Genomic DNA, 27167 nt, shown 5'->3' with positions numbered 1-27167 from the left:
TCAAACTCTATAGCGCTGATGCATGTGCTTATATATGAATTTATGTATGGAATTTAAAAGCAATCCATCTGCAGTAGACTGACTGGCCTCCATTTTCATAAACAGAGTCATGCTCACAGGGCTACAAGTTCAGCCTTAATCTTGAGCAAATTAAACTTTGACAACTTGCTGTAGTTTGTTTATTATCATTTACACACTTCCTCCCAGCTCTCTAAAAGTCTCTTGAGGTCTGGCCACCAGACGCAGAAATCGTTGGGCTGTTAAAGGTAAGGCAAGCTCCGTCTCAGTTGCCATGTTCACGCATGCTTATCCCATGGAGCTCCCTGTTGGAGTCCTACTACATGTTTCCTTGACTGTTTGTGTAGCAGTTTGGAGAAAATTCTGACAGCTAATCCACTGAGGATTAGCTGTCCTCACTGGCTGTTTCCCTAGCTGCATTTATACCTCGCCTCTTTAATCACTCTGACAGATGCATTTCTTCCAATTGAACTTATAACCAAGGACTTCACTAATTTGTTCCAGCACTTCCTTAATGACCAAGTACTATGTCTTGTTTACCCACAAATATTTAGCAGGTGTGTCAAGCTATTTGCCATTTCATGCTCAAGTAAATACCAAGAAGTCGTCCCCAGTTATGCAAAAGTAATTACAAAATATCATAGGAGAGAATTATTGGTGAGGAGTATATCGAGTATATCATGACATTATTGAAAAGGCGGCACTTCCATTTTACCACCTGGCTCTCAGCAGCACCTATTAGAGCTCAACTCATCCAAGGTAACAGAGATCTCCATTTTTGAGACTATAGGGCAAAGGGAAACCTTTGTCAGATTCACAGCTGGCGGGACGTGACTAATGCACAGGTGCAGGCTCATGGGAAAACTCTGCTCAGGGAGGCAAAAAAAGGGAGGCACAGAGCTTGAACAAATAAGTGTTTTTGTGTAGCTGATGGAACACAGACAACACACAAGCTGTTTTGTGTGTGATTGAGAAAGATCGCAAAACATACACAGAGGGAGATCTGCAGCAACTGAAACTGAGAAAGTGCGATACACCGACCGGAGATAAAGTATGCATTTATTCTGCACGTCTCTAGACAAATTTGAGTCAACATCTTATCATCCACATCTTACTTCTCTTCCAAGAATGTGAAAAGAAAGACCAAAGTATCACCATCGTTAAACTTTTGATATTTTTTTTAATGAAACAAGTACCCTGACCCTAGATATAGAAATTTACAGTAACCTGAATGAAAAAGATTCAAAAACAGTTCATACATAACAACTACTACAAAGGTCATATTCAGGCACTTGAAACCATATACAGTCCTTGTTTGTCATGCTACACAAAGAATGTCTTTGGTCCTTTTCCCTCCCAGTCAGGTCAGCTGAAACCACAGTCAGAACAAAAAAATGACAAAAAAAAAAAAAAGTTTGGTTTCGTAACCAGTATTTACATTTCATTAAGACCCGAGCCTACATCAGACACAAACTGAAAACGTTCATATATAAAGCCTTCATATTTTTCCATATACATCCACATTGGTTATGAAATACCAGAACAAAAAGGTATAATTATAATGGCTCATATTAGATTTCTTTTTTTTTTTTACAGCAGTGTTAATTGATATAAATTAGTGGAATATTTTTGATACAAGAGTTGGCAAAACAACAAAGTTGGGGGTCAAAATAACAAAGCTACATTGTTACAGGGATACCAAGCACATGACACCCTAAAATCCCAATGCATCAGCATCCATCATGTTCTAGCTTCAAGAGCTCCATCGCTGTTATAACTATACATTACTGAAACTTGTTTTATGTCTTCAGCTGTCGCATTTCTAACACAATTCAGTCGATTTGCTAACATTTCCCACTTGCAGCAGGTTTAGATGCTTGAGCATATGTAAATTTGTGCAACTGGCTTTCTTATCATCACTTGTTTAAAAAAAATCGTTTAATAAAATGACATTAGTGAGAATCATTCAACACAACAGGAAAAATATGTAAACAGAACAATAAGGTAGTGAATTGGGCTGTACTGTAAATATGCAGATGATCAGACAGCAAGACAGAAGATTCTTTTATGCGCTGGGTCAATAACAAGTTAAACTTTGTGTAGTTGCTAATAGCTGTGTGACCTATAAATTGAATGTTTAGGGCACAAAAGTTTTTTAGATGAAAATGCCCTGAGCAATAAGTTGGCAGTTAGATTCCTTCCTGTCTGGCCAAACCTTAGTACATGTCATTTGCCTCCCTCCTTTCCTTCCGATCTTCACTTTCCCTACCAAATTATCCTTTAAAAATTCAAAACAAATCACAGGCACACGTTGAAAATATAATTTCCTGTTTTGAAACGCAAGTTCATCTAACAAAACAAAGACCTATTCCGTGAAGGCAGCAGAGCTAGAAACTTAAGATGTACAGCTCACAGACCCAGTAAATAGCTTCACACTGAGAAGAATGGATTGTCTTCTACAGCCAAGGCTGTTCGACACAACACTGACCCCTTACAGTGAACATTTCGGTTAATGAATGTTCTGCTTACATCAAAGTAAAGGTTCAAAAAAGAAACATAAACTTTCCACGCAGTGATAAAAGACACTGCTCAGCTGCAAGGCAGCCATGTTTGATAAGAGTTACTGCACGTAGCCATGGGTGACTGAACTTGCGCCACGTAGTAATTGCTGAAGTTGACGTCTCTGACATAGGGAGCAGGCTGGTAGTAGCAGGTGATGTTGGACAGAGCGGGGATGGCATTCTGTTCGGCCATTACACGCAACGCCAGGGCAGAAATAAGAGCCAGCGTTTGCCGGCGCTCGTGTCCCATCAGACACACAGTGCTTTCATCCACCACTTGTCTCAGAGTCACCAGATACTCATAGCGCTTGTCCTCCATGCCCGCAAAGTGGTTCTGCAGATATCCCTCCAGCTTTCTCTGCTGCTCGCTTATGTCGGGGAAGTCGATGAAGAAGCGCGAGCACATGTAGCGCTGCATCTGTTTCATCTGAGTTGCGGAAGATGGATGGAAACCGCGCACCAGCAGGTGGCAGTACTTGAGCAGGCCGCCGCCCCGGATCTCTTCTGGACTGCGGGTGGCGATGGTCTTGGAGCGGAGGTGATCCAGAGCTTCCTCAAAGTCTCCATACATACTCTCTCCCTGGACTGTAGGGTGGAAGGTCTCGGACATGGCTGTTTCCGAGCAGCGGTCGAACAGCAGCAATGAGTCCAGAGTAATCTGGAAGGAGTCGACGCTGAACTCGAACTGCCTTCTCAGCGTGTCCACAAACTTCAGTTCCACGTTTTTGCCAGTGTTGTTGGAAAGTGAGATGAGGCTCCAGCGATCTGTCTCGTTGCAAACTTTCACCAGCTTCTGAACATATGCCTCCTTTAGGGCAAGGGCTGTGATTCGATCTCTGCATACCCCTTCGGGCAAGAAGTCCACCAGGCAGTCCAGCACCACGTCCTTCACCAGCCGGAAGGTTTTGTCATCAGTCAAACTCAAGCCAAAGATCAGGTCCAGGTCTTTGTAGCCAAGGCCGTTGTCCTCATGAAGTACGTGGCTGGCTGCTGAACCATTCAGCTTAACATCACGTACCATCACGCCATGCTCCTCCAGTCGAGCCCTGACCACCTGAAAGTAAAGACACAGAGAAAAGACACAAAATGAGAGACTAAACACTTTATTAGGTTTATTGTGAAAGTAGAACGCACAATAAAGCATAAATTTGTAATTGAGTTTGATTAAGTTTAATTATATATTTTTTTAATCTTTCCTTGCATAATAAAGTAGTTGCTATGTTTTATTATTGTTTAGAGCTTACATGAAGAACACATCTCTGGAGTGAACGAAACGCTGCAGCTTTTTTAAAGAGCAACTGGCACTTAAGTGACTACTTATTGGTGTAGTCTCTCACTCAAAGAGATGACCTCCATTTACATTATAAAGTGACAGACCAGCGACAGCATAAGCAAGAGCACCCACAAACCTCCCTCTGGCAACAGAGCTCTCTATAAGTAGACGGGCCAAAGCCAGATTGCCAGGTGACTGCGAATGCGTTTCCCCCACTGCACCATAAATTCCACTTAACAAGTGAAAGATCCCAGATTCAGTCCCAGGACGAGATACCAGTCCCCTGAGGGGCTGTGTTAGAAAGTTTATCTGGTGTAAAAATCTGCCAAATCAAATACGTGGAGTTACTCACCGTGGTGACCTCTAGTGAATAAAGCGGGATTTATGGTTCAGCAGGGGTAACACATTTACAGTCCTCAGGCAGTCTGAGGACGGTCCGTCTACCCATAGAGAGCTTTTTTGGTGATGGAGGCAGTGTACAAAATATATACCACAACCGGTGTGTGGGCTACTCTTGCTTGGGGTGTAGTTAGTCTATCAGCCAGCTGCAGACACAAGCAAAGTTACAATATACAAGTAACAAGAATTGAAACCGAGTAAAACCAACTTTTTTTTTCATGGTTTTCCCATTCCTGGTGAACTCCGCTGTGACCCCTAACCCTATTCCAACCCACCTGTCAACTAATGTATCTTCAACAGGCACATAGGTCATGCACATCCAGCGACGCACTGTTAGGATTTTGGAGAACAAAATAGGAGCACATCTAAAAACCCTTCTCCGCTCACTGTGCAACTAGAACCGTGTACGCGGACAGATATTTGTGGCACCATAAATTACGCTTCAGGGAGCAGCTGACTGTAGCTTTTTTTTTATCTCAAAAAGCTGCTCCACAGAGATTAGATGTGGAAAAGATGCGGCATGTCTGTGCTTGACAGGTGTAAGTGACTCATAAAAGGAACTGTTGAGCTTTGAACTTTTAAACTCATGAATGTGGACCAAATTGAAAAAGGTGTTTATAATGTTATTGGAACACACTGTACAGATGTACTGCTGTGGTTCTTGGGAAAATTACAGAACTACAGGCAGTTAAGATCTTTGTGCTTCCTGTCTGTTACATCACTCAAATCACACTCAGGGGGTGGGGGGGGCAACTAACAAGGCCAAGTCTGAAGAAATCCAAAGCACAGCTGTTCACAATTCATTAAAACGCTCTCACTATGTTATGGGAATCTGATGTTACTGTTCAATGGTGTGATGTCTCTTCACTGAATGCGTAGAGACAAGCAATGCCTATCCAGTCAGGTAATCCTATATACTGAAAGAGAGTATAACCATAATGCTACGTTTAACCTGCAAAAAATACAGGGCACACATACTGAATGCTAAAATTTTACTCTAAGCCTTAAGCTGAACTCTAACCCTGGACAAGAATATTAGAATGTATCAGAATATGTCATTTTTGGTTTTATTAAACTTTTCTCCCATATTTTGTCATTCAGGGAACAAATTAAAAAAAAAATGATTCTGACACATCAAAAAGTCGTTGGTTTTGTTTTTTATTCCTAGCTACTGTTTTCACTAGAACCATAAATTAGTCGATCAGAGAGACAAAACACTTTAAAACCCTTAACTAGCTACGCACACAGTCTAATCCAACCCAGAGTGAATTTAATAATCCTCAAAGATTCCTAAAACTCATATTTCCACATGCATTTTGTTGTTTATTCCACCTAATTCCAAGTGAATTAGGTCAAGTTGTGTCCTGAAGCCATTGTTTTAATGACCACATCTGGTAATCAGCACATTAGCTAGAGATAGATCACATAAGAAGAACTGGATGAGAAAACTTGTTACTACTCCACCTAAAACCCCAAATTGGTGTTTTCATAAACTTGTTTATTTATATTAAACAAACTAAATAAAATTATTTAAAAAGAAAGCTAATTTCAGTTACTGCCTCATTCACAAGCAATTACCACAGCCAGTAGTTTTGGATACTTGATTTTTACACCAGAGGTCCTTTCTAACCCAACACTGGAGGATTTGTGTCTCCTCCCAGAATCAAACCAGGGATATTTTGCTTACTACTTAAATGTGTAAACTACTATACTATGGAGCCACTAAATATGTAATGATTATACCAAGGCAATCTAACATACAGTATCATGCACTGTGCTTAATACACAGACAATGAAATGCTACATGTCCTGACAACTGAATGGTAGTTTCTTAAAAACTTTTAAACTACAGATTCTGAAAAAAAGCAACATATTTCTAATAATTCAATCAGTTTGACCACAAATCCAGTATACTTCTAGTTTTCTGTTACCTAAACCTAAACGAAACAACAAGCAAACACTTCAAGAGCAGCCAAATATATATAGTATATTGTGCTATTAAATGAACTAAAGAAACCCCATTACTCCAAAATCTAATGAGAAAAGGTAGAGAGAATATTTTTGCAGAGAGAAATTATGCAGGATTTTAGTCCAGTGGACAAGACTGCAGAGATTTTTTTAACCTATCCAAGGGAAACCCACAGAAAGTATTTTCACTGACCTCACACTTAAACAGTTGGTTTGAGTTAACAGCACACTATAATGTGTTTGTTTGGGAGTCCCAAAAGTAGTGTATGGGGAAGTACAGCTGTGCTAGCCCCACAGAATGCATCCTTTACCACTCATAAAACAGGATGGTACATTTCCCAAATGACTCACCAGCACCTGATGAGAGCCTAACACTTACAGTGATGTAAAAACACATTACAAAAAGAATTGCAAACACACCAGACTGTCTGGTGTTGACAACGCCTTGGCGACAGTCTTTCCACTTTCCTTCTGGCATCTTAATAGTTTCCTTGACTATTTCATTTAAGCTGTGGACAAAGTGTGTTTTTATTATAGCTGTTTGAAATGACCCAGCCAGTTGCCAGCACATAGTCCCCTGGACGCCAATGAGAGCTCTGGGCAGTGAGACAGATTATCCCTGTGCCAAGTAAATGGCGACATCAAATGAGGAGTTATGAGTCCCTGACCTTCAAATCCACTCCAAGACTAACCCAGCCAGTCAGTAGTACAGTAGCTTGGCAGACAGCGGGGGATGCTGATGATGGTTTTACTTCTGACTTGAAATGCTTCCTCAAATTTCTTATGCACGGGTGCTCATTTCACCTGTGCTCTTAGACAAGAATGGGTTGTGTGCTGAAACATGATGCTCTTGTGATAAAAGTTTTCAAAGAAGGATTCAGTTTCAAGGATTCACTTAAGTTTTAATGTCTCAGTCCACTCAAACTTTATTTGATAGGAATATATCCAAGGGACCAATTTGGGGGGACTTTTGCTGTATTAGATGTCTGTGCCAGCCATGTAAGATTAAACTGGTGAGAACCACTCTAGTGTATGTGGATTTATTAGTAAAAACCAGTCTTACTAACCTCACAACCATCTGACTTATCTCATATAAAATCACAAATTAAAAGACTCGGATACAGCACTGGAACAGAATCGTAATAGTTTAGGTGTAAGCAAGTAAACTGTTCAGTATGAAAACTTGAGGTGGAAAAACTAGTAATTAAAACTTATACACCCGCAACTCTGTATTTTTTAAATTTCATTATGTTTAACACTTAGTTTGTTTGTTTTTTGCCAACCGTATTTTATAACAAGCTATCCTTGCCTATGGCATTGTAATTATTTTTAGCTACTTTAAATATAGTTATACTTAAAAGTAGTCTGTGTATTTGCATTTTAACTCTAAAATCAAGCAAACCAAAACAATAATACCAAGAAACTTTGGTCTTTGAACTCCTGAGTGTTGATTTTTTTTTAGATAACGTGATAACTTGATCCAACCTCGATCCAACCTAGCTACCAAGTCTGAGCAGCATACACCTGAGTTCGCTTTCTGGGATGCAGTAGAGTACACTAGCTGTAGCAACTAACCCTGTTGGCCATGAATGGAACCATAACCATGTTATCAGCTAATCCAGAACTCACTGACTTCTTCCTGTGGTTTGCATTCACACATTTTGGTTAACTTGCAGTTTTCTCGTGTCAAAAGAAGCCAAACTACAGGAAAAAGCTACAAGTTTACAAACACAGCTGATTCAGACCAGAGTATATGAACTATAGGTTTCAAAAGATAGATTCACTTTATAAAATTTTAATTTGTACCACAAGATGGTTTGATGTAACCTTTACTGTACCAGGTAATTCATTGAGAATGCATCATATTTACAAATACAACCTAGAAAAAGGCATTGGGTGATGAACAATTTATTATAAAGTTTGAGTAATGACAGAGAGTACCCTTAAACATTTTTTAATGTATGGGTTTTAAAATGTAAAAATAAAATCTACACCTTGTGTGTTCCAGATATAGCTATTGCCCTGTCCACAAAAGAAATGATGGGAAGTTTTAGTTTGCAAACTTTCAATTTGAAATTAAAATGAGCAGACAGAAACTCCAACTCATGAATGGAAAGCCCAGCCAAAGAGATACCATCAACACTAAAAAAAAACATTCAGCCTAGAAATGAATGTTCCCAGGTTACCTCCTCTACGGGAACTGGGAGCATGTGGTGTCTTCATGTTGCTCGGTCCCAACAATAGCCTACTGAGGAGTTGGTTTACAGTCTGGCAAGGGCAACAGCGGCTCAGGCGACTGCTCTCCATTTACCACAGTAACACTTTGTCATGCCCAACCCTCAAGCCCACTGTTATTACAGGCACTAATCCCATCCTCATATTCTGCTTCAAACCCAGGCCATTCGCTACTGTCTGGAGAGTGGAGTAATGTTTCAAGGTTTCATGAAAAATAAGAACCCATACCTCTGCCTCCACATATGAACCCATTCAACAATTTACGTAACTATGATGCATGCGTCACGTAATCTGCGTTTTTCATCATGTGATATGATGCTCCTCGGTATGTAGTACACTGGGTGTGTGTAGGTTTAGTCCGCTGAGAGGGATATCACAGGATCTGGCTTTGAGCTGTCAACGTTCACAGAAGTGTGAGTAATGGCAAAAGTTTTCCTTCACTGCTCCCAGGGTTCACTCACAACCAGACCACAAACAGATGTTATTTTAATGTGGATATTAGACAAATACACTGTTAAGAGATTGTCCTGTGACCCTTTGGGACTGTGATCCATCAGTTACTTCGCCCAGTATGACAGAACAAAATACTAGTGTGGCTACAAAATCACTTAGGGGGATGACTTTGTCTGATGGGAAGGTTGAAAAAGTGGCAAACTAGTGGTTTTGAATGTTGCAGCCTATTTACTGTGAAACACCCCGCATTACTGTCAACCATTTGATAGTGGCTTAAATCACAAAACTTTTTCCCCCTCCAACCACACTGCCACTGGTTTCCATTCATGGCCACATGGTATAAAAATCAACTTGCAGACATTAAGTCTTTCAACAGGGAGCATTGTGTCGCTTCATTTTTTTTTTGTCACGATATCTGCATGGTCATACAGAACACAATTTCAAATCAGTCTACACTTATAGATGCAGTGCCTTCATGGTTTCCACCAGAAAGGTTAATCCTGACAGGTTCAGCTGCCACAGAGAAGGTGGTTTCAGGGATTTACTGTTGCACTCAATTGATATATTTCTGTAAATGAGCTGTTTCATCTGCGAGTAACAGATCAAACAGTTGTTAGCCCACTTTATAGCTTCTACCAGCAGACATCTTAACATTTCACATTTGGCCAAAAAAACAATAGACCTCACACTCACAGTGGATAAGATCAGCTAAGCTGCCATAGCATTTGCCAGGTTCTTCCATACTTTTTGAACTGCTTCGTAAAGATTTGAGCTGGATGTGTGTGACTTCTTAACTACACATTTAAACAATTTTGTTCTTACTTGAAATCCTAATCTGCTCAATTAGTTTTTATTTTATTAACAGCAGCAATAGCAGCTATGTGTTGGTTCAAAGATGTTATGACGCCACCTCCCACAGCTACATTAAGTACTTTCCCAGATTTTCTTAAACACATTTCCAGAAACCGTGGCTCCACTTCTCAAAACTCAGAACACAAACTACACATCTAGTGTAAAATGAAACACACCACTCAAAACCATCTTATCAAAACTTATTTCTTCCACGGAACAAAACAATACACACAAGCATATTTATGTCAACTGAACTAACAAGAGAATTTTTAGAATTGCTTTCCGCTGCCTCCTCCGCCTCTCGCTCTGCCTCTTCCTCTATAAAACACCTGTATACGTCACTTGAAGCCTCTTTCACACAATGACACATGATCGAATTGTTCTTCAAATTGAGGCTGAACAAGCACAACTGCACAGTTTCTTCTTTAGTCACCTTTTCCACTCACTATGTGTTTATACACCTCTTTGTATTATTTATTAATAATAATAATAATAATGGATTGGATTTATATAGCGCTTTTCAAGGCACCCAAAGCGCTTTACAATTCCACTATTCATTCACTCTCACATTCACACACTGGTGGAGGCAAGCTACTATTAGTTATTATTGATCACTGTCTTCATCCACTCGCCCCAACCAGTTTCAAAAGATGGTTGCCTCTCTCTGAGCCTGGTTCTGCCAGAGGTTTCTTCCTGTTAGTAGGGAGTTTAACCTTGCCACTGTCACCAAAGCGCTTGCAAATACATAAAATACATACATAAAATTGAACTGAATCGAACTGAATTAACTGGGACTTAGCGTGTTGCATTTTGTAAGCCAGTGTTCCTATGTCAACAATGTGCGCAAATTCATGCAAACTGCATTCAGAGATTTGCAAAACTGACAGTGGAATAGTGCAGAGTTTAGCTGGACGGAGGCACGTTGTTTGTAGATGAGCTTCATGTTTTCAGAATTGTGACATCAATGAGTGATGTCACAATTGCTACATCCATCTTTTACATAGAGTCTATAGTTTTAGTAAGTTAAAAAAAACTTTACTGGTGTTTTGGGTTAAGCAGTATTGAGTATGCCAACGTCTTAGCACTCAAACACAATAGATAAAGAATATTCTGGATAAGAAATTTTCTTAAGAATTTAATCCGAAAGTTCCACAAAAAGAATGCAGGCTCATTGTAAGAAAAAATGGTTAAGGTCCCTTATGACTAGAGGACTATGTAATGGAAGAAAGGCATCACAGGGGAGAGATTACATTGGTAGGCCTCTTTGATTATAGGGGTCTTTGAAATGTGTGTGTGTGTGTGTGTGTGTGTGTGTGTGTGTGTGTGTGTGTGTGTGTGTGTGTGTGTGTGTGTGTGTGTGTGTGTGTGTGTGTGTGCACGCGCAAGGTCTTCCCTCCCCCATATGAACACTGTAGAAAATATTAATCATTCAAGCAACACATGAACCAGGATTACAGGCTATTAATGTCCGGAAAAACTGCAGCCCACGCAAATCCCCACATGTTCCAGTTCTAGTAAATATACTGTGGTGTGGTCATTATCTCACAGAAACTGTGAAAAAGGGACTTGCGGAGGAGAAGCACTAGTGAGTTAGTGGAAAACTGCAGTCACAGTGTCAGCTCATCTCCACTAATGTGTCTGACTGTAAGTGATTGAGTATCTTTTAAAGTTTTATCAGTTCTGCCACAAATCCTAATTACTGCAGAAAAACAGCAGAATGTGGAGCAAACAGAATATTTCAATATGTAGGCCTGATTTTGATTAGCCGGGCTTGTTTAGAAGTTATGTTACTGTGTACCTTTGGAGCAAGTGAAATCTCATTGACTCCACAGTCACTGCAAAATAAATATACTGCACTCACCCACTGTCAGCAGACTACTGTAAACTGCTATTTTCTAATTACTAAAAACTTTATTACCAAGATGGCATATGACACAGTTGTGAGCAACAGTGGCGGAATATCTTTATATATGCAGAGCATTAAAATTGCCTTTCACCCAAAAAGGTAACACACCTTGTGTCAAATTAATCAAAATAACAGTTTTTCATTAATTTCTTTCTTTTTTTTTCTCTGTTTGTTGAGAATAGGGCGATATGGGGATACATGAAACTAAGAGAAGATGTACTTTTCCCTCTTCTCTGTCACTTCTGCTTCAGTGCGTTTTATTAGATAGCAAAACGACTATGAGAGAGCTAGTGAGAGAGCTAGTGAGAGGGGTCTCACCTGAACGATCTGCCGGGGCTGCACGGACAGCGTGGGGAAGTTTCCTCGGCCGTGGATCGGTACGCTCTCTCCAAGGATGGAGTCCAAACGCCGAACCTGATCCCATGACAGCACGCTCACCCGCCGACTCTGCTCCGAGACATCACCGGAGGACATGACGACCGGAGGCAACGGGACGTCCAGAGAAAGTGTCGTTGCACTGTTAGAACAACTTGAAGCAATTCTCCTCAAACGAGGAAGAGCCGGTGATGTTAGGGCGACAGTGGGTGTGAAAAGCTCCCAGTGCGTCTCCCTCTCTCACTCTCTGTCTGTTCTTGTGGAAAAACTTTCAGAAAGCTCCAAAATGTGTTAACTCTTTTAGAACATCGCACATTCCCAGAACAAAACTTCCTGCGCCTGCGTCGCTCTCTGTCTCCACTGACTGTCTGTGCACATTAGAGCCTCCTCTGGACTCGCCCGGGGTTTTAACCGAGCAGGGATTAACGGGCGCCACCCCATTGGCTGGCCAGAGCCTTAATAACGCTTCAGCATACAGACTGCACTCCGTTTGCACACAGACCCGTGAACACCTACTTCCCTTGCGTCACATGGCATGTTCAATGACTGTAGGAAGTATAGTAATTACTATGTGCAAGTAAAAAAAACACAACCTTGAACTGCTCACGTCAGGCTTCAAGACTTTACCCAAACTGCATACAGTACCTCATCTCACACTGGTCTGTTTAATAGGAAGGAGAAAAGACAAAGGAAGTTTACTTCAAATGCATTTTGCAACAATAAATAAATATATAACAACTAAAATGTATGGAAACAAATCATAATATCATCATATTCAAATTCAGTGTTTTTAATGGAGTAAGCTGAAAGTTCATTGTAAAAAAAAATAACAGACTTCCTTTTTGATTTGATACTGTGAAGCTTAAACAATTAAAAACAGTAACATTAGCAATCATAACACTTCTTTAAAGCCAAAGTCCTGAGTTATTTTCAAAAGAAAAGAAAACGAAACTTCTTGACCCCGTGTTAAAAGATGAACAAATGCTTCACATCACAACATTTGTCTGGCCTTTTCCTCTAGGACTATTTTCTGAATATCCCGCTGTTAGCAGACTAGCATCATTTATCCCTCATGCGACTGTATGGTAAACAGTGGGATTAAAGTTTGGTTGGGTTTAGATACAACGACAGAATGGCAGAATTGCATCTCAGGAAAGATAATTAATTTTTTGTTAAAATAACTACTTTGTTAAAGTTAGAGAAACATTGTTACACAGTTATAAAGCCATTGTTATGCCTTAAATAGCAACGGCAATGATCTCTTAAATGATAGCCAAAAGTTTTGGAGGTCCATGCATCTACCCCAAACTATTTTCTTTTCTTTCAGACATCTAGAAAACAAAGAAAAATTGACATTCAGAACTTCTAATACATGTATTCTATATTGATTCCAGGTATATGCACACATTTTCATGGCAATCTGTCTGAAAGTTAAGCTAATAGCATTTCATCTTAAACTGCTCCCCCAAGTCATCCTTGTCAAAGAAGAGATCAGAGCCCCTTCGCTAGCCCTCCTTTGTTCCCGGACAGAAACTTGTCATCTGTTTTGTTTTTATTTTCTGTAATTGGTGTTGCAAGAAGGTGTTGCTTTTAACTAGAACCACTACATTAGAATTCAGATTTAGAGGAAATGTGAAAAGAGTTTTGCTCAGTGGAGGACATGACCATTTTTCACTCCACGCTCAAAGGAAAATGACCTAATTCGTTTTGGTGATACCATTATGTACAACATAAGGTCATGATGAAGAGTCACACATTTCTGGATGTTTAGGTTGACCAACATACCCGTGTTAGAGAGATTATTCATTTTTGACCCCTGTGGGATGACGCAAAGGGATTTGTGACCTTAATTTGCTTTGTCGTTGTTTCATTTTCTTAAGAGCAATTTGTGTGTCTCCTACCATGACAGAAAAAACACAGGGAAGCCCCAGTGTCATTTTAGAGCAGAATGACAACATGGAAAAATATTGCCATGATTTGCATATCATGTGCATAATGTAAATACTGTACGTCAGTCTGCATTGACTCAACCGGCAATAGCAAATACCACACACTGCACTGTTATCACCAGCTCTACAAAAAGTGTTGTTTTTTATTGTTGACAGTACACATGAATATAGTTCCTATTTATTTATTTATATTTAAACACTAGCTGCTGATACCTAAAGTACAACTCATTTTCTAGCCTTTTATGGGTCCATACATTATTCACATAATGTATGGACTATTTGCAGTTTGAAATAATATAATTAATTTGAATAGTATTTCTTTATTTTTTCTTTGCTTATTTCAAGTGGCCTCAAATGAACAGCCAATTGTGTGTGACATTAATGGTGACGTCACAATAGCTAAATCTGTGTTTTAAATGCAGTACATGTAAACAACTCAAAATTTAGTTGGTTATTTCCCAGTATTAGTTGTATTGTATTGTATTGATGTGAAACCACAAAGGAAGTCTTCACTGAGAATGTCCTTTAAGTTACAGAAGCTAGTGGAAGCCAGTTGACTTGACAGGATATTCATGAAAAAGATGTATAGTGCTGTGCAAACGTCTTGAGTCACTCCCTATTCCTTCTAATGGGAAGTGGGTGCAAAGATTTATTGAAATGCACAAACATACATGCTTTATTTTCAAGTCAATATTTGGTTTGACTACTTTTTTTGGATGTTTGCCGCCTTTTGTTCCACTTTATATCAAGATAGTCATACTCGTCTTCAATAAGTTTTGAGGTTCGGGCTCTGGGGATGACAATCCATGACTGAAGTCTTCGATTGTGTATTTTTATATCTGGGCATGCTTTTACTGCATTGGCAGTAGCTAGGAATCATTTTCATGTTGTGAAATGAAACACCTACCAATCTGACACTTGCATGTGCTTGCTTGTGGTATTGCATGCTTGATCAAAATATGACAGCACTTTTCTGTGTTCATAATTCTATCTATTTTGACAATATCCTTAATATCACTGCCTGAAATGTAGCCCCGAACCATGAAAGAGCCTCCATCATGTACACACTGTTGTATTTCTCTCCTAAATTGCTCTGAACGTAGGTTTGAAGAGTTGAAACAAATATTTCAAATTTGGATTCATTACTGTATAAGACCTGTTACTACTGATTTTCAGTCCAACTCTTGTGTAATTTGGGTCACCTCAGCCTTTTCTCTTTTTTTCCCTTCTTGAACAATGGCTTATGATGACAGTTCACTTAAAATCTTAAACACAAATCTCAAAATTAAAACTACATTCACAAAAGGCCAGATTTTTCTTTCAAAATCAAACCATCACCTCAAATTCAGTTATTGTGTGGTCAAAATCAAACAATGTGTTCAGATCATACACACTGCAAGTAAAAATATATTTACCACAGACCATTGATTAGACACTGCATCAAACAATTTAAGATAGAGCGCCAGGGAATCCAGTTCAAATACTAAAATAGATATAAAGTAATTTAGTGCAAGTGATACAGAAAGACAGAGTATTTTCAGTATATGCACTCCAAGTTACGTATGTATTTACATTACAATATAGTTTACAGTACTGTAAAAGCAGCAACTGCGGCTACTACCCTAAACTAACAGGAGGAATATGAGTATCGAATTTTTGCTGAAAGTGTGTGTAGGTTACACTTACTTGCACATACTGATATTGTAGATCTTTGACTCTTGCAGAGTTGAGCTGCCAGCTGCCAGTTATTACAGTTTTGCAACACAAGTGTCAAGTCAAATCATCTTTATTCATATAGCACATCAAGTGTCGGCCAAAGTGCTGAACAGAGGGATAATATAATCAAATAGAAATAATTAAAATAGATAAGATGAAAAAATTATAGAAAACATTGTGAGACATCCATATATGTTTGTAAAAATATATGTGTACATGCAAATATGCACATACATATACAAAAGTGTGCACACGCACACACAAGCACAAGCATACGTGAACATAAAATACGTGTATACGTGTATACACATGCAAACATCATCCAAATGAGATAAAAGACCAGAATAGCTAAAACAAAATAAAAGTGGTGTCAGAGAGATCCGAAAGCCTTTGAAAATAGGTAGGTCTTCAGCTTTGATTTGAAGATTTCCAAAGACAAAGAGAATTTTATAAAAGAGGGAAGACTGTTCCAGAGTCTCGGAGTGGCAATGGAGAAAGCCCTGTAAACTGTAAACACTGCTATAGTTACACCCTCTTGCACACGCTCTACAGTAAAATAACAAATGACGGAATAATGAAGTTCACAGGTTAGAGTTAAATGTCAATCATATATATATCACCTCTGTAATGTTCTTGATATTTATAATTGAGTGATTTGTATATATTAGTTCTATTTCTTAAGTTTGTAACGTTTATAATATATTGTATTAATTAATTGGTTTAGTCTGTTACTGTTACTGTCTGGGAGCAACTGTAATCCACTTAATTACCTTAGGGACTATTAAAGTATTCTGATTCTGATTCTGATAATGAACACAAAGGTTCTGAGCAGCAAGTAATCAAAGGGCACATACATCACTGGCTTTAATAGGTTAATAGTGGAATATTGGCCAAGGTCAGGATGGACTGACGACAGGGAGACAACGAGGTTAATGCATGGAAGCAAAACATAAAGAAAGAAACACAGCCAATTTATCAGTAGTAGGTAGCAGACAATCTGGCAAATAGCGAAGGCTCGAGCAGGTCCTTAAATATTTAATTCAATTTACATAGCACGAAATCACTACAGTTGCCTCACAAAACTTTATATTGTAAGATAAAGACTATACAATAATACGAAGAAAATAAATAGTGGGTCTTGATTGCGAGCTGATGAAGCACAGGTGTGTTTGAGCGGGGAGCCTGTAACTCATCTCTTACTGTACTCATCACTGGGTCATCCCTTGAGTTAAGTGCCTTTTTTTATGCTTGAATGATTAATAGGCCTGTGTTAAGTGACCTAAAAAGAACATCAAAATGGGTAGGTACAGGGACTGGACTGAAAATAAGTGACACATTTGTTTTTTGAAGCAGCAACCTAAGCAGAGAAGCCCAGACCTCACTGTCCCTAGCGCCTTCCTTTAGCTCATCTGGAGGAACATTAATATGTTCCCAGACCAGCCAAGGGATGTAATCTCTCCATGGTGTCATGGGTCTACCCCAGTAGGACATGACTGTAATACCTCAACCACAAATGCCCCAGAGGCATTCTACTTATATTCCTTGAACACCTCAACCACATTTTTTCTATTTGAAAGAGTAGCAGCTCAACTCTGAGGACCTTTAAAATCATTAATCTCCTTGCTCTATCTCTAAGGAAGATGCCAGCCACACCTTGGAGAAAAATAATTTCTGCCAATTGTACCTGCAGTCTCATTCTTTCACCCGTGACCATAGGAGAGGTTAGGAAGGTAGATAGACCGCTAAATCAACACATTTGCTTTTACACTCAGCTCTCTTTACCACAACAGACCAGTACATTAGAGTACTGAATCAAAGCCAATACAGGCCCAGTCTGTCAATCTCCAGCTCCCCTCTCCCCCCCCCCCCCCCCCCCCCCCCCTCGTAAACAAGACCCAAAGATACTTGAACTCCTTACCTTGGGGCAATAAAGTGTCCCTGACCTAGAGTGGACACTCCATTATTTTCTTGGTAAAAAACCATAGACTGAAGCTTGGAGGTGCTAAATATCATTCCTAATTCTTCACATACAGATATGAAGCATTATGAAGCTGGAGGTCACCAAATGATAAAGGCAACAAAACCACATCATCTACAAAAGCCATAGATGAAATCCCAAGACCAGGGGTGTCAAACTCTAGGCCTCGAGAGCCAGTGTCCTGCAGGTTTTAGATGCGTCCTTGATCCAACACAGCTGATTTAAATGGCTAAATTACCCCCTCAACATGTCTTGAAGTTCTTCAGAGGCCTGGTAATGAACTGATCATTTGATTCATGTATGTTGACCCAGGGTGAGATCTAAAACCTGCAAGACACTGGCTCTGTCGAAAAACTCATGAATAGAATTATTAACAGAGGGCAGCCCAGCAGAGTCAAAAACGGAGAAGGAGTCCAACGTATTGCTGCCTTTGTGGACCAAGGTCTGGCTGCGGTCATACAGGGACAGAATGATTTGTGACAGTGAGCCAGATACTGGCGCATCTCCAACAGGAAGGGGGGGACACTGTCAAATCCCTTCTCCAAGTCCACAAAACACATGTAGACTGGTTGGTCAAACTCCCACGCACGCTCAAAAATCTTCGAGAGGCTAATGAGCGGCTCCAGCAATCCACGACCAGGTAAAAACCTCCTGAATCTGAGGTTCAAAGAAAGGGATGAACCCCATTTTGCCAATGCAGAGGCACCACCCGAGATTGCTGCTGTTTTTACTAAGTTCATTATTTTTGGACACTATTGTTGATCGTATGCTATTTTATTGATGAACAATATATATTTTGCCATTCAGTATTACAAACCTAAACTTATATTATATTGGTAGTGCTATTAAATTTAACTGGAGTGTCACTTTTGACTACAGGGTAAGATATGTGTGAGTTTCTATAGAATATGAAGCCATAGCTCAGTGCTGTGAGAACACATGCATCTTAAGCGTCATCTTGCAATTCATTTGCAACTATTCCTCCATTCCATGGAATTTGCTAGTGAGAAAAGCCTCTGACTTCCCAAATTGGCACACTTGTTATTTTTCCACAAAAGGTCACCATAGAGGGTCTGTAGTCCATGTTTTTCAATTGCACTGACTTTTCGTCCCTGAAAGGAAGGAATGTGTGTTTGAAAAAGCCACAAAGAAATACAGCAGAACACTGTGTTGACTGATTAGATGATGGCATTTCAAACTAGCCTTTTGTAAAATGTGACAAATGCAGATTTGCTTATCTCGTTAGCCTGATATCAACTCTGATTAACATTTATAGTAGCAAATATCATTATCACTGCCCTGTCAATCATAATGTATCCTTCAAAAATCAGTTATCCTTACGTAAAGTTCATTATAATAATATTACAGAAACATTTAGGCTAGGATTTATAACAAATTCAAATGTTTTATCGGGGGTAAACATATTTGTGGTATGAAAATTTTATAATAATGTGTTCTACTTTCAGCTCAGCTGCAGGGGCTTCTGGGTTACATCACAGCCATTTCTCAGACATTTATCTGTGATGAGATATGTTGCTCAACTAGCCTTCTGGTATTTGCATTTGGTACCTTGGTTACCTAACAGCCTGTGTGTTTGTGTAATGTCAGCATGGAAACTATAGGGCAGTCCCATTGATGGTGAAAATACCACTGACTACAGGATTTGATTTAGGACTGTGTGGACTGGATTTCTGGCCTCTTACCCCTGAATATATTTTGGTGACTTAATAACCTTAATATACCTGTACACATCTTGTTTGACACCATATTGTCTCAAACAATAAGCTTTTAACTGCTATTTACTGGATTTTGACATACACTTCCAACTCCACTTAATAAAGGACTTAGATCAACATCTTAACTAATTTTTCCTACTAATTTTTAGGAAATTCAGGACATTTATAGAACATTTGGTAGAGATTGAAGTTATTTAACAGATTAAATCTCAAAGTAATTTAATGTTGATAATTTAATTTTATGTATTTTATGTATTTCTGTTTTATATTACTGTGAAGCACTTTGTGGTTTTTATCCTGTGAAAAGTGCTATATAAATAAATTGATTTGATTTGATTTAATATTTTAATAAATAGATTAATCTATTAAAGATTCAGGGGTTGTCACGTCTCCAGCCACTTTAACCTTCCTACACTCTCTTCTTCACCTCTCTTGTCCACTGTTCATTGGATGACTGACCCCACCTATTTAAAGTAATCTACCTTCTTTCTGAGCTGATCCCTGATATAAATCCACCCTGATTTTGGATCCATCTGTATCTCCTACCAGCCACCTTACCACTGTCTTGGCATCCAGTCATATGCTTCAACTTCTAGTCACCGTGCAACTCCCTCTGACCCTCTCCATACTTCTCCATCAACACTCTCAAACCCAACATCACATCTATAGTGTGCTTTCTCTGCATTAAGGAATTAAGCTTCATCACCTCTTTCCCATATCTTCACTACAACAGTTCTGCACATCAACCTTGTTCTTGAAATTCTGTATCAGTACACTTCTTCTCATCTGTCATCGTGTCATCTGGACCAATCATTTTTCCAGTCTTTATCATCGTCTTACCTGCCTTAACATGCGTCATCCCTTTCTGAATGCCATGTTAAGTTCTGCCTTTGTGTTTGGCCAGGCAAAAATCACTGGTGTTTGTTTACTCAACATATAAAAGTTCTGACTTCAGTTCTAGCTTATTTATATGGGAAAGATGAATGAACTGAAATGTCTTGATGCATTCTCAATCATCCAGGTAAGTAAATCTCCAAAGGTGGATTCTGTTCATCTGGACGTAGCATTTTCAGTGGGAGAAACGTTTCGTCACTCATCCAAGTGACTTCTTCTTCACTGAAGAAGGATAAGTGACGAAACGTTGAACAGAATCAACCTTTGGAAAATGAACTGAAATGTCACTTTATACACATTTTTATTTATCTACATGTTTGACTGTGACGACATTTGACTGTTTATCAGCTTAAAATAATGAAGGCAGCCAGCTGCCGTTTTTAAAAATTCGGTTAACTTATTTGAATTTCCAGGACCATCATTTGGAATTATGATCAGTGAAAGGTACAAATAGGACAAGCAGCTGCTGAACTCACACCCAACTCTGGAGTTTCACTGGACAAAGCTTTATAGTTTGTCCCAGATCACTGTTTTGCTTTTCTGGCCTACAACTTAAGCATTTTGGTTGATACTCACATTGGTTTAATGGTTTTGTGTTTGGTGCAGCAGACAAAAATAGCACTTATCTCATTAAAATAGACACATCTGCTGTTCATCATAGGAGATTTCTTACACAAAATCTGTCTTGTTACACAATCTAAGAAGGATTTTAGGTTTGTTCCTACATCAGAAAAGGACTGCGAAACTAAACAGTTCCTTTAGCTTACAAATGGCATTAAAGAAATCATTTTATTCCTCAGTGAATGTGGGGAAAATTTAGCAAACCAAATAAAACTCATCCTCGTTACCATGTTAAATCATATTATTTTATAAGCATTTAAACATGCCAGAAGTATTACTGCATCCAGACAGTGTATTGTCCACTCTTGCATTGTTTCAAAATGAGTCGATTCTTGCTTGTGGCAAAGCAAAAAAGAAACTGCTTTCGTCAGTCAGACGCAAACAAAGAGATACTGAATGTAAACTGGGTACATTTCTACATCGTGAATAATACAACCAACCCAGTGTGGTCTATGAATTAGTGACATGAACACTGTTATGTAAGACATGCTGTGGATTTCCCAGTTACATAAGCTACATTTAATACCAACAAACCAGTATCTCAGCAGCTTTTCTTTGACCAACTGTTTTGAACACCAAGTGACGTTTCCTGGCCATTTCTTATATAAAAAAGTACATTGTTCATCTCTGTTATGAACAATGAGCACCCCTGTTAGTTCCCTGTCATTTTACATTATCCTTTAAGCTCCGAGACATTTTCGTAAAGCCAAAAGAAGACTTGCCAGGCAGTGTCGACACAAGTGAACCAAAAGGACACCGTTTCTTAAGCACTTCCCTTGTTTCACATTGCTGTCAACTTTAATCAGTATGTTCATTATTCCCAGACTTGAGCCACATAGTAAACTCAAGAAGGCTTTGTACCTAAAATCCAAAAGGGTCATCATTTCATCGGTGTTACTCAACAACACCTACCACCAGTCCACAACTGGCTGACCTTTGAAAACAATACCTTGTTGTTTCTACACCAATGTCAATCAACCCTGGTGTCTGTTCAAAGTCATCATCATCAACATTTTTGCTGGGGTAGAGAAAAAAACTTCACTGGGAATGAAAAAATACACCCATTATTACTGCTGCTGCCAAATAAGACAAACTACACTCTATGAAACGCTCACATTAGTCTAACTATAGTTAGAGAAAACTTTGTAACAGTGTAACCTTGATGATCTGTAACAAAAATGATGTTCATTGGTAAGTCAATAAGGACAAATTCCTTATTGACTTACCAATAAGGATTTATTGACACCATTGACATCAATGATTCAGGTTACAGGCTTAATTCTTAACTGATTCTCTTAATGATAACCATATCTATTTTTCATGGGAAAAGGGTGGGTACACACTGAGTAGCAAACTCTGAGACTGAAAAAACAAGCCGATACAAAAGAATCACTGGGTGCTAGCTCCATAACGCTGGGGGATTCCCATGATGCATTGAGTATTTCTTTTCCAGTCACCTTTTCTCACTCAGTATATGTTAATAGACCTCTCTGCATTGAATCTCTACATTGATACTTGTTATTAATCTCTGTCTCTCTTCCACAGCATGTCTTTTATCCTGTTTTGCTTTTCACACCCCAACCGGTCACAGCAGATGGCCCCGCCCCTCCCTGAGCCTGGCCCTGCTGGAGGTTTCTTCCTGTTAAAAGGGAGTTTTTCCTTCCCACTTTCACTAAAGTGCTTGCTCATAGAGGGTGATATGATTGTTGGGTTTTTCTCTGTTACTGTGTTACTGTAGGGTCTACCTTACAATAACAAACTTTCGCCTTGAGGTGACTGTTGTTGTGATTTGGCACTATATAAATAAAACTGAATTGAATTGAAGTTATTGAAACACTTCCCTTCATCTGTTTGCTGTTAAATCTGATCATAATTTTCACAATTCATGGGCTTGCAGCACATAGTAAACTCAGAAGCCTCGTGTTTAAACACCAAAAGGTCATAATTTTGTTTAACCTCTCAGCGTCCATTAGCAACCCATAAGGTTATGTTCATCACAAATGATGACTTAGACCTAAAAGGTTGACTGATGCAGAAGACGAAGCATATTGTAAATGCAATATAGAGCACCTTAGCTTGTTTTCCCCTCATGTTAAATATAGCTATTACAGGGGATTATTGGGGGTTTCTTTTGCTCTGTATTGCCACAAATTTGGAAAGCAGTCTGTCATGGTCTTGGATTACTAGAAAGTATATCTTCTGTTACTGGTACCTTTGTTTTTATGTATCTACTTACCCCTGCTATCTTACCCTGTTATCTCATTTAGTGTTAGCCTGCATGCCTCAATGTTAGGCACCAGTCAAACAGTCAGTTTTGCTTAGAAAGGTACCCAATGGAGTAAAGGGACTTGGCAAGCATTACCATGGCAGCCAGAATAAGGCCTAGTTCTAACACCATATTACTAAGAAGCTTAGACTTAGTGCAGTTTCTGTGTATTCTTATCAATTTTGCTTCACATGTTTCCTTGAACTCATGATGTTTTCTGTTTCAGTTGAGCGTGCTAAAAAATGTGTGCTAATGCTGCTCATGGTCCGTAAGAGCAGCAGAATGATTATTCATTATTGATAAAAGGTTGAATTTCCTTTCTTGTTTTATTTTTATTACATGAAACATTGTGAAGTATATGTAGTGACAAAAGCAGTTACTACTGTTGTGGTTCACAGTATCACACAGTATCACAGATCAGCCCCATGTTTTGCCTTTAATTGTCCTAAAAACACTGTGAATCACAGCTTCTTGGACCTACTGCTTTAAAAACTGTTCAATGCTAAAAATGTATTATTTAAAAATGTAACAAATGACTACAGTGTAGTGTAAAGTTGTTCCATGTCCTGTATGTAGGTGGAAGGAACTGTAAAGTAAGAGAAAGCAGTTTGGAATTCTTAGTTAAAAATTTAACATGCGTAGCGATTTACCTGAATATTAAAGCCACTTCCTGTCTTGTTTAAGGTGTACTGATGTTCCTCATCAGGCCAGGACTCTGCAGTCTATTTACACCTACAGGCCAGTGGACACTCTTTCAAGGATGAGGATGTACACATCCTGGACAGGGAGGAACGCTGGTTTGAGCGCGGAGTCAAGGAGGCCATTTACGTGAAAAGGGAAAGACCATCTCTGAATCAAGGGGGGGGGGCCTAAGGGTACATCTTTCGCCATCTTACAATGCTGTGATTGCAGCCATTCCCCAACTCTCTGTGAATGGTACTCATTGATCAGTGGGCTTTGGTCAGTGGTTGTTGATCAATGGTCATGAGAATTTGCATAATTACGATTAAGGAACTGACCTCCCAGCCCATTGTTCCTTCAGTGGGCTGGTTTCAGTCATTATGCAAATGTACTGTTTATAAGATTGGGGAAACCTGCAGTCAGCTGAGACTGAAGAAGTCACTTGGATGAGTGACGAAACGTTTCTCCCACAAAACGCTACGTCCAGATGAACAGAATCAACTTTTGGAGGTGTACTGATGTTGTTTTCTCATCTTTGTCATGAGAAAAGCAACATCATGAGTCCTTTTAGAAATCATTTGTTGTAAGTCTGATGTGATCATACCTTTCGTTTCATTTTTTTAAATTTTGTAATATATATATCTATATATATCTATATAGATTTAAATATCAGGTTTTAGTGGGATTAGGTTAATTGGTAGTTCTAAGACAAAACTACTAAGTTTTGGTAGTTTTGTAATTTTAATCATTCTCCCATATCTTCACAATCAGGGCCCAAAAATATGAATTAAATTCAATAATTCCTGACACATATTGAAAACTATAATCGTATTCTTTTTTTCAATAAAGTAAATGTTAGGGTAAAGATTCAGAACAAGGGTTAGAATAGTCATCAATGATGACTCAGACCTCACAGGGTTAACCTTTGATAATAAAACACGTATCTGGTTTTTGGAAGTGTATTATGTCACAAACAAAGCAGATTTCCAGGGATCTCAGCTAAAGAGTTGCTCATGCTTAAGCTGGATTAGAAAAAAAAAACATCTCTAACAAGTTGTGACATAATAAATCTATATTCAGACAGACTGTATACAAACAGAGGAATTTTAATGCTGTTGTTATCCTTTCAAGGAGTGGCTGAAAAAGGTCACTCAGGAAAGAGACTCTTATCACTCACAACTTAAGGCAGGTTACCTGCTAATGCTCTTACAGTGGCTAATGTTAATAGTCATGAGTTAACCATTAAACAAATAAGGGTGTAGTGCCTTTCAGTTTGTTTTTACACCACAACTCTTTTGTTGTGCTTTGGTTGCATATCAGAACTGTAGGTTGATGTTTTTCTGATGTTTCCATACAGCATGTAAATGATCTATATATTTACTTGAATCATATGTAATGTTGCTAAATTCTTGAAATAGTGGCACAGGTTTGGGATAAAGTTGCGCTGCTACTTTTCCAGGAGAAAGTAACGTTTTTTTGAAACATAATTGAAAACATATGAAAAGGTTATTTTTTATCTTGTAATCTAGCCAATCCTTTTATGGCTCTAATGGAGTTTATATTATACAGATAAACTTAGAGTTTTATTATGATGTGAAATATGACATTAAAGTAGAAACTTGAGCCTTGAGCTATCAGTTTTTATTTGCTTCCCAATTTAAACATACATGCTTTCTTTAATCTTGTCGCCATCACCAGCATCTAGAGAATTACCACTCAGACAAGACCAGAGAGAATAAAGGCCCAATGAAAACTTTAACCTTATTACTGTGAGATGACTGAGCTAACTTCTTTACCAAGGCACAGGCAGATAAGGAATAAAAACCTGTCGTTATGTAACAATTATTTTTCTTTTAATTTAACTAATCCCACCTTAAAATCTAATAAAATAAATTATCAAGTGATGGGTCAAAAAAGTACCACACGTCTATGTCTGAGAGTGGACCCAGTTCTATTTGTTCACCAGGCAGGTTTAAAGCATTCTGTAGATTCACAAACATACACAAATGTATGAAGTTAATTAAAATATCTCTTAATTTTATTCAATTAAAATATGTATAAATGTCCAAGGTAAATCCAGAATAATTGAAAACGGGCAAAACGCAGAGAATTCCCTTCACACCACATGATGAGTAGAGATCAAAACATGCTTTATGAGGTGCCATATGCCAGTAAAAACTAATGAATGCTCCATTAGAGGTAAACCAATTTTCCCTATAGCATCAAACAACCAGGAGGTCTACTTTGGCCTCTTGCAGCTACAGTTTCACCCCAGTGCTCAGTAGCTGATGCTGGAGGCTGATCTGGGCACACCTGCCAAAGCCTTTGAAGAAGGAAGACTGCTGCTTCTGGTCCCATCTCCAGGAGTATAGTATTTGTGGCTTGCACCAGTATTCCCACCCAATTACTCAAAACACCTAGAGTTTGATATTATAACCACCTGTGGGGTGGTTACATCCTGGTTTTTAGGGCTTTCTATCACATTAAAGCCCTATTCAGATGGGATTAACTTTATAGTGGCAGATGGAGCAACGTGATCATTATGATGATGACTGGATGTGTAAAACACTTTGGGGTCCTTAGGGACTAGTAAAGCGCTATACAAATACAGGCCATTTAACATGTACCATAACTGATTGTAATTCAAGAGCTGTCTTGAAAGGGCAGCTGCTTTATTTGGTACATAATAATGTGCATGATAGCACTCACATAACGCATTGCATTTCAGAATTCCTGTTTTTCTTATTGTCCTAATTCTGTTTAAATACAGCCTATCACAAATAGCTTTGCGTAGTTTCTTATTGAAAGTGTTTATACAGTAGGAGGAAGAAAATTTCCCAAAGGTGTATAAGACTGGCTGTCATTCATCCAATAGGGGGAAGCTTTGACAATAGTGTCAAAAGTGCTTCATTCAAATATTGGTAGATATTTATAACAGGTAGATTTGATCTTTTATCCTGTCTTCCTTCTCTCACCCCAACCGGTCGCAGCAGATGGCCCCGCCCCTCCCTGAGCCTGGTTCTGCCAGAGGTTTCTTCCTGTTAAAAGGGAGTTTTTCCTTCCCACTGTTGCCAAAGTGCTTGCTCATAGGGGGTCATACGATTGTTGGGTTTTTCTCTGTATCTATTATTATAGGGTCTACCTTACAATATAAAGACCTTGAGGTGACTGTTGTTGTGATTTGGCGCTGCATAAATAAAACTGAATTGAACTGAATAGATTTAACCCAAAGAGCTTGAAAACAAAAATTACGTGGAGCTTGACAGCAAGCTTTATTAGACAGTTG

General features: G+C 38.9%; 1 protein-coding gene across 1 annotated transcript; it reads right to left on the bottom strand.

Annotated features, from left to right (window-relative positions):
- Positions 1 to 1182: 1182 nt before the first annotated feature.
- tent5bb (terminal nucleotidyltransferase 5Bb) lies at positions 1183 to 12483 on the bottom strand. Its single transcript, XM_080862280.1, has 2 exons — positions 11984 to 12483; positions 1183 to 3633 (listed from the first exon to the last, which is right to left on the bottom strand). The coding sequence occupies exons 1-2, from the start codon at positions 12137 to 12139 to the stop codon at positions 2608 to 2610; spliced, it is 1182 nt and encodes a 393-aa protein (XP_080718406.1). The 5' UTR covers positions 12140 to 12483; the 3' UTR covers positions 1183 to 2607.
- Between the last annotated feature and the right edge of the window lie 14684 nt (positions 12484 to 27167).

Source organism: Rhamphochromis sp. 'chilingali' (assembly GCF_963969265.1).
Source record: "Rhamphochromis sp. 'chilingali' genome assembly, chromosome: 17".
Lineage (NCBI taxonomy): Eukaryota > Metazoa > Chordata > Actinopteri > Cichliformes > Cichlidae > Rhamphochromis > Rhamphochromis sp. 'chilingali'.
This window is presented reverse-complemented; position numbering and strand designations above follow the sequence as displayed.

What these genes read in the sequence shown, in the direction of transcription:
- tent5bb (XM_080862280.1), bottom strand. Translation starts at nt 12,139, where the DNA reads ATGTCCTCCGGTGATGTCTCGGAGCAGAGTCGGCGGGTGAGCGTGCTG. An exon ending in AGCCCCGGCAGATCGTTCAG is followed by an intron (nt 3,634 to 11,983) that starts GTGAGACCCCTC and finishes CTTTACTTTCAG; the next exon opens with GTGGTCAGGGCTCGACTGGA.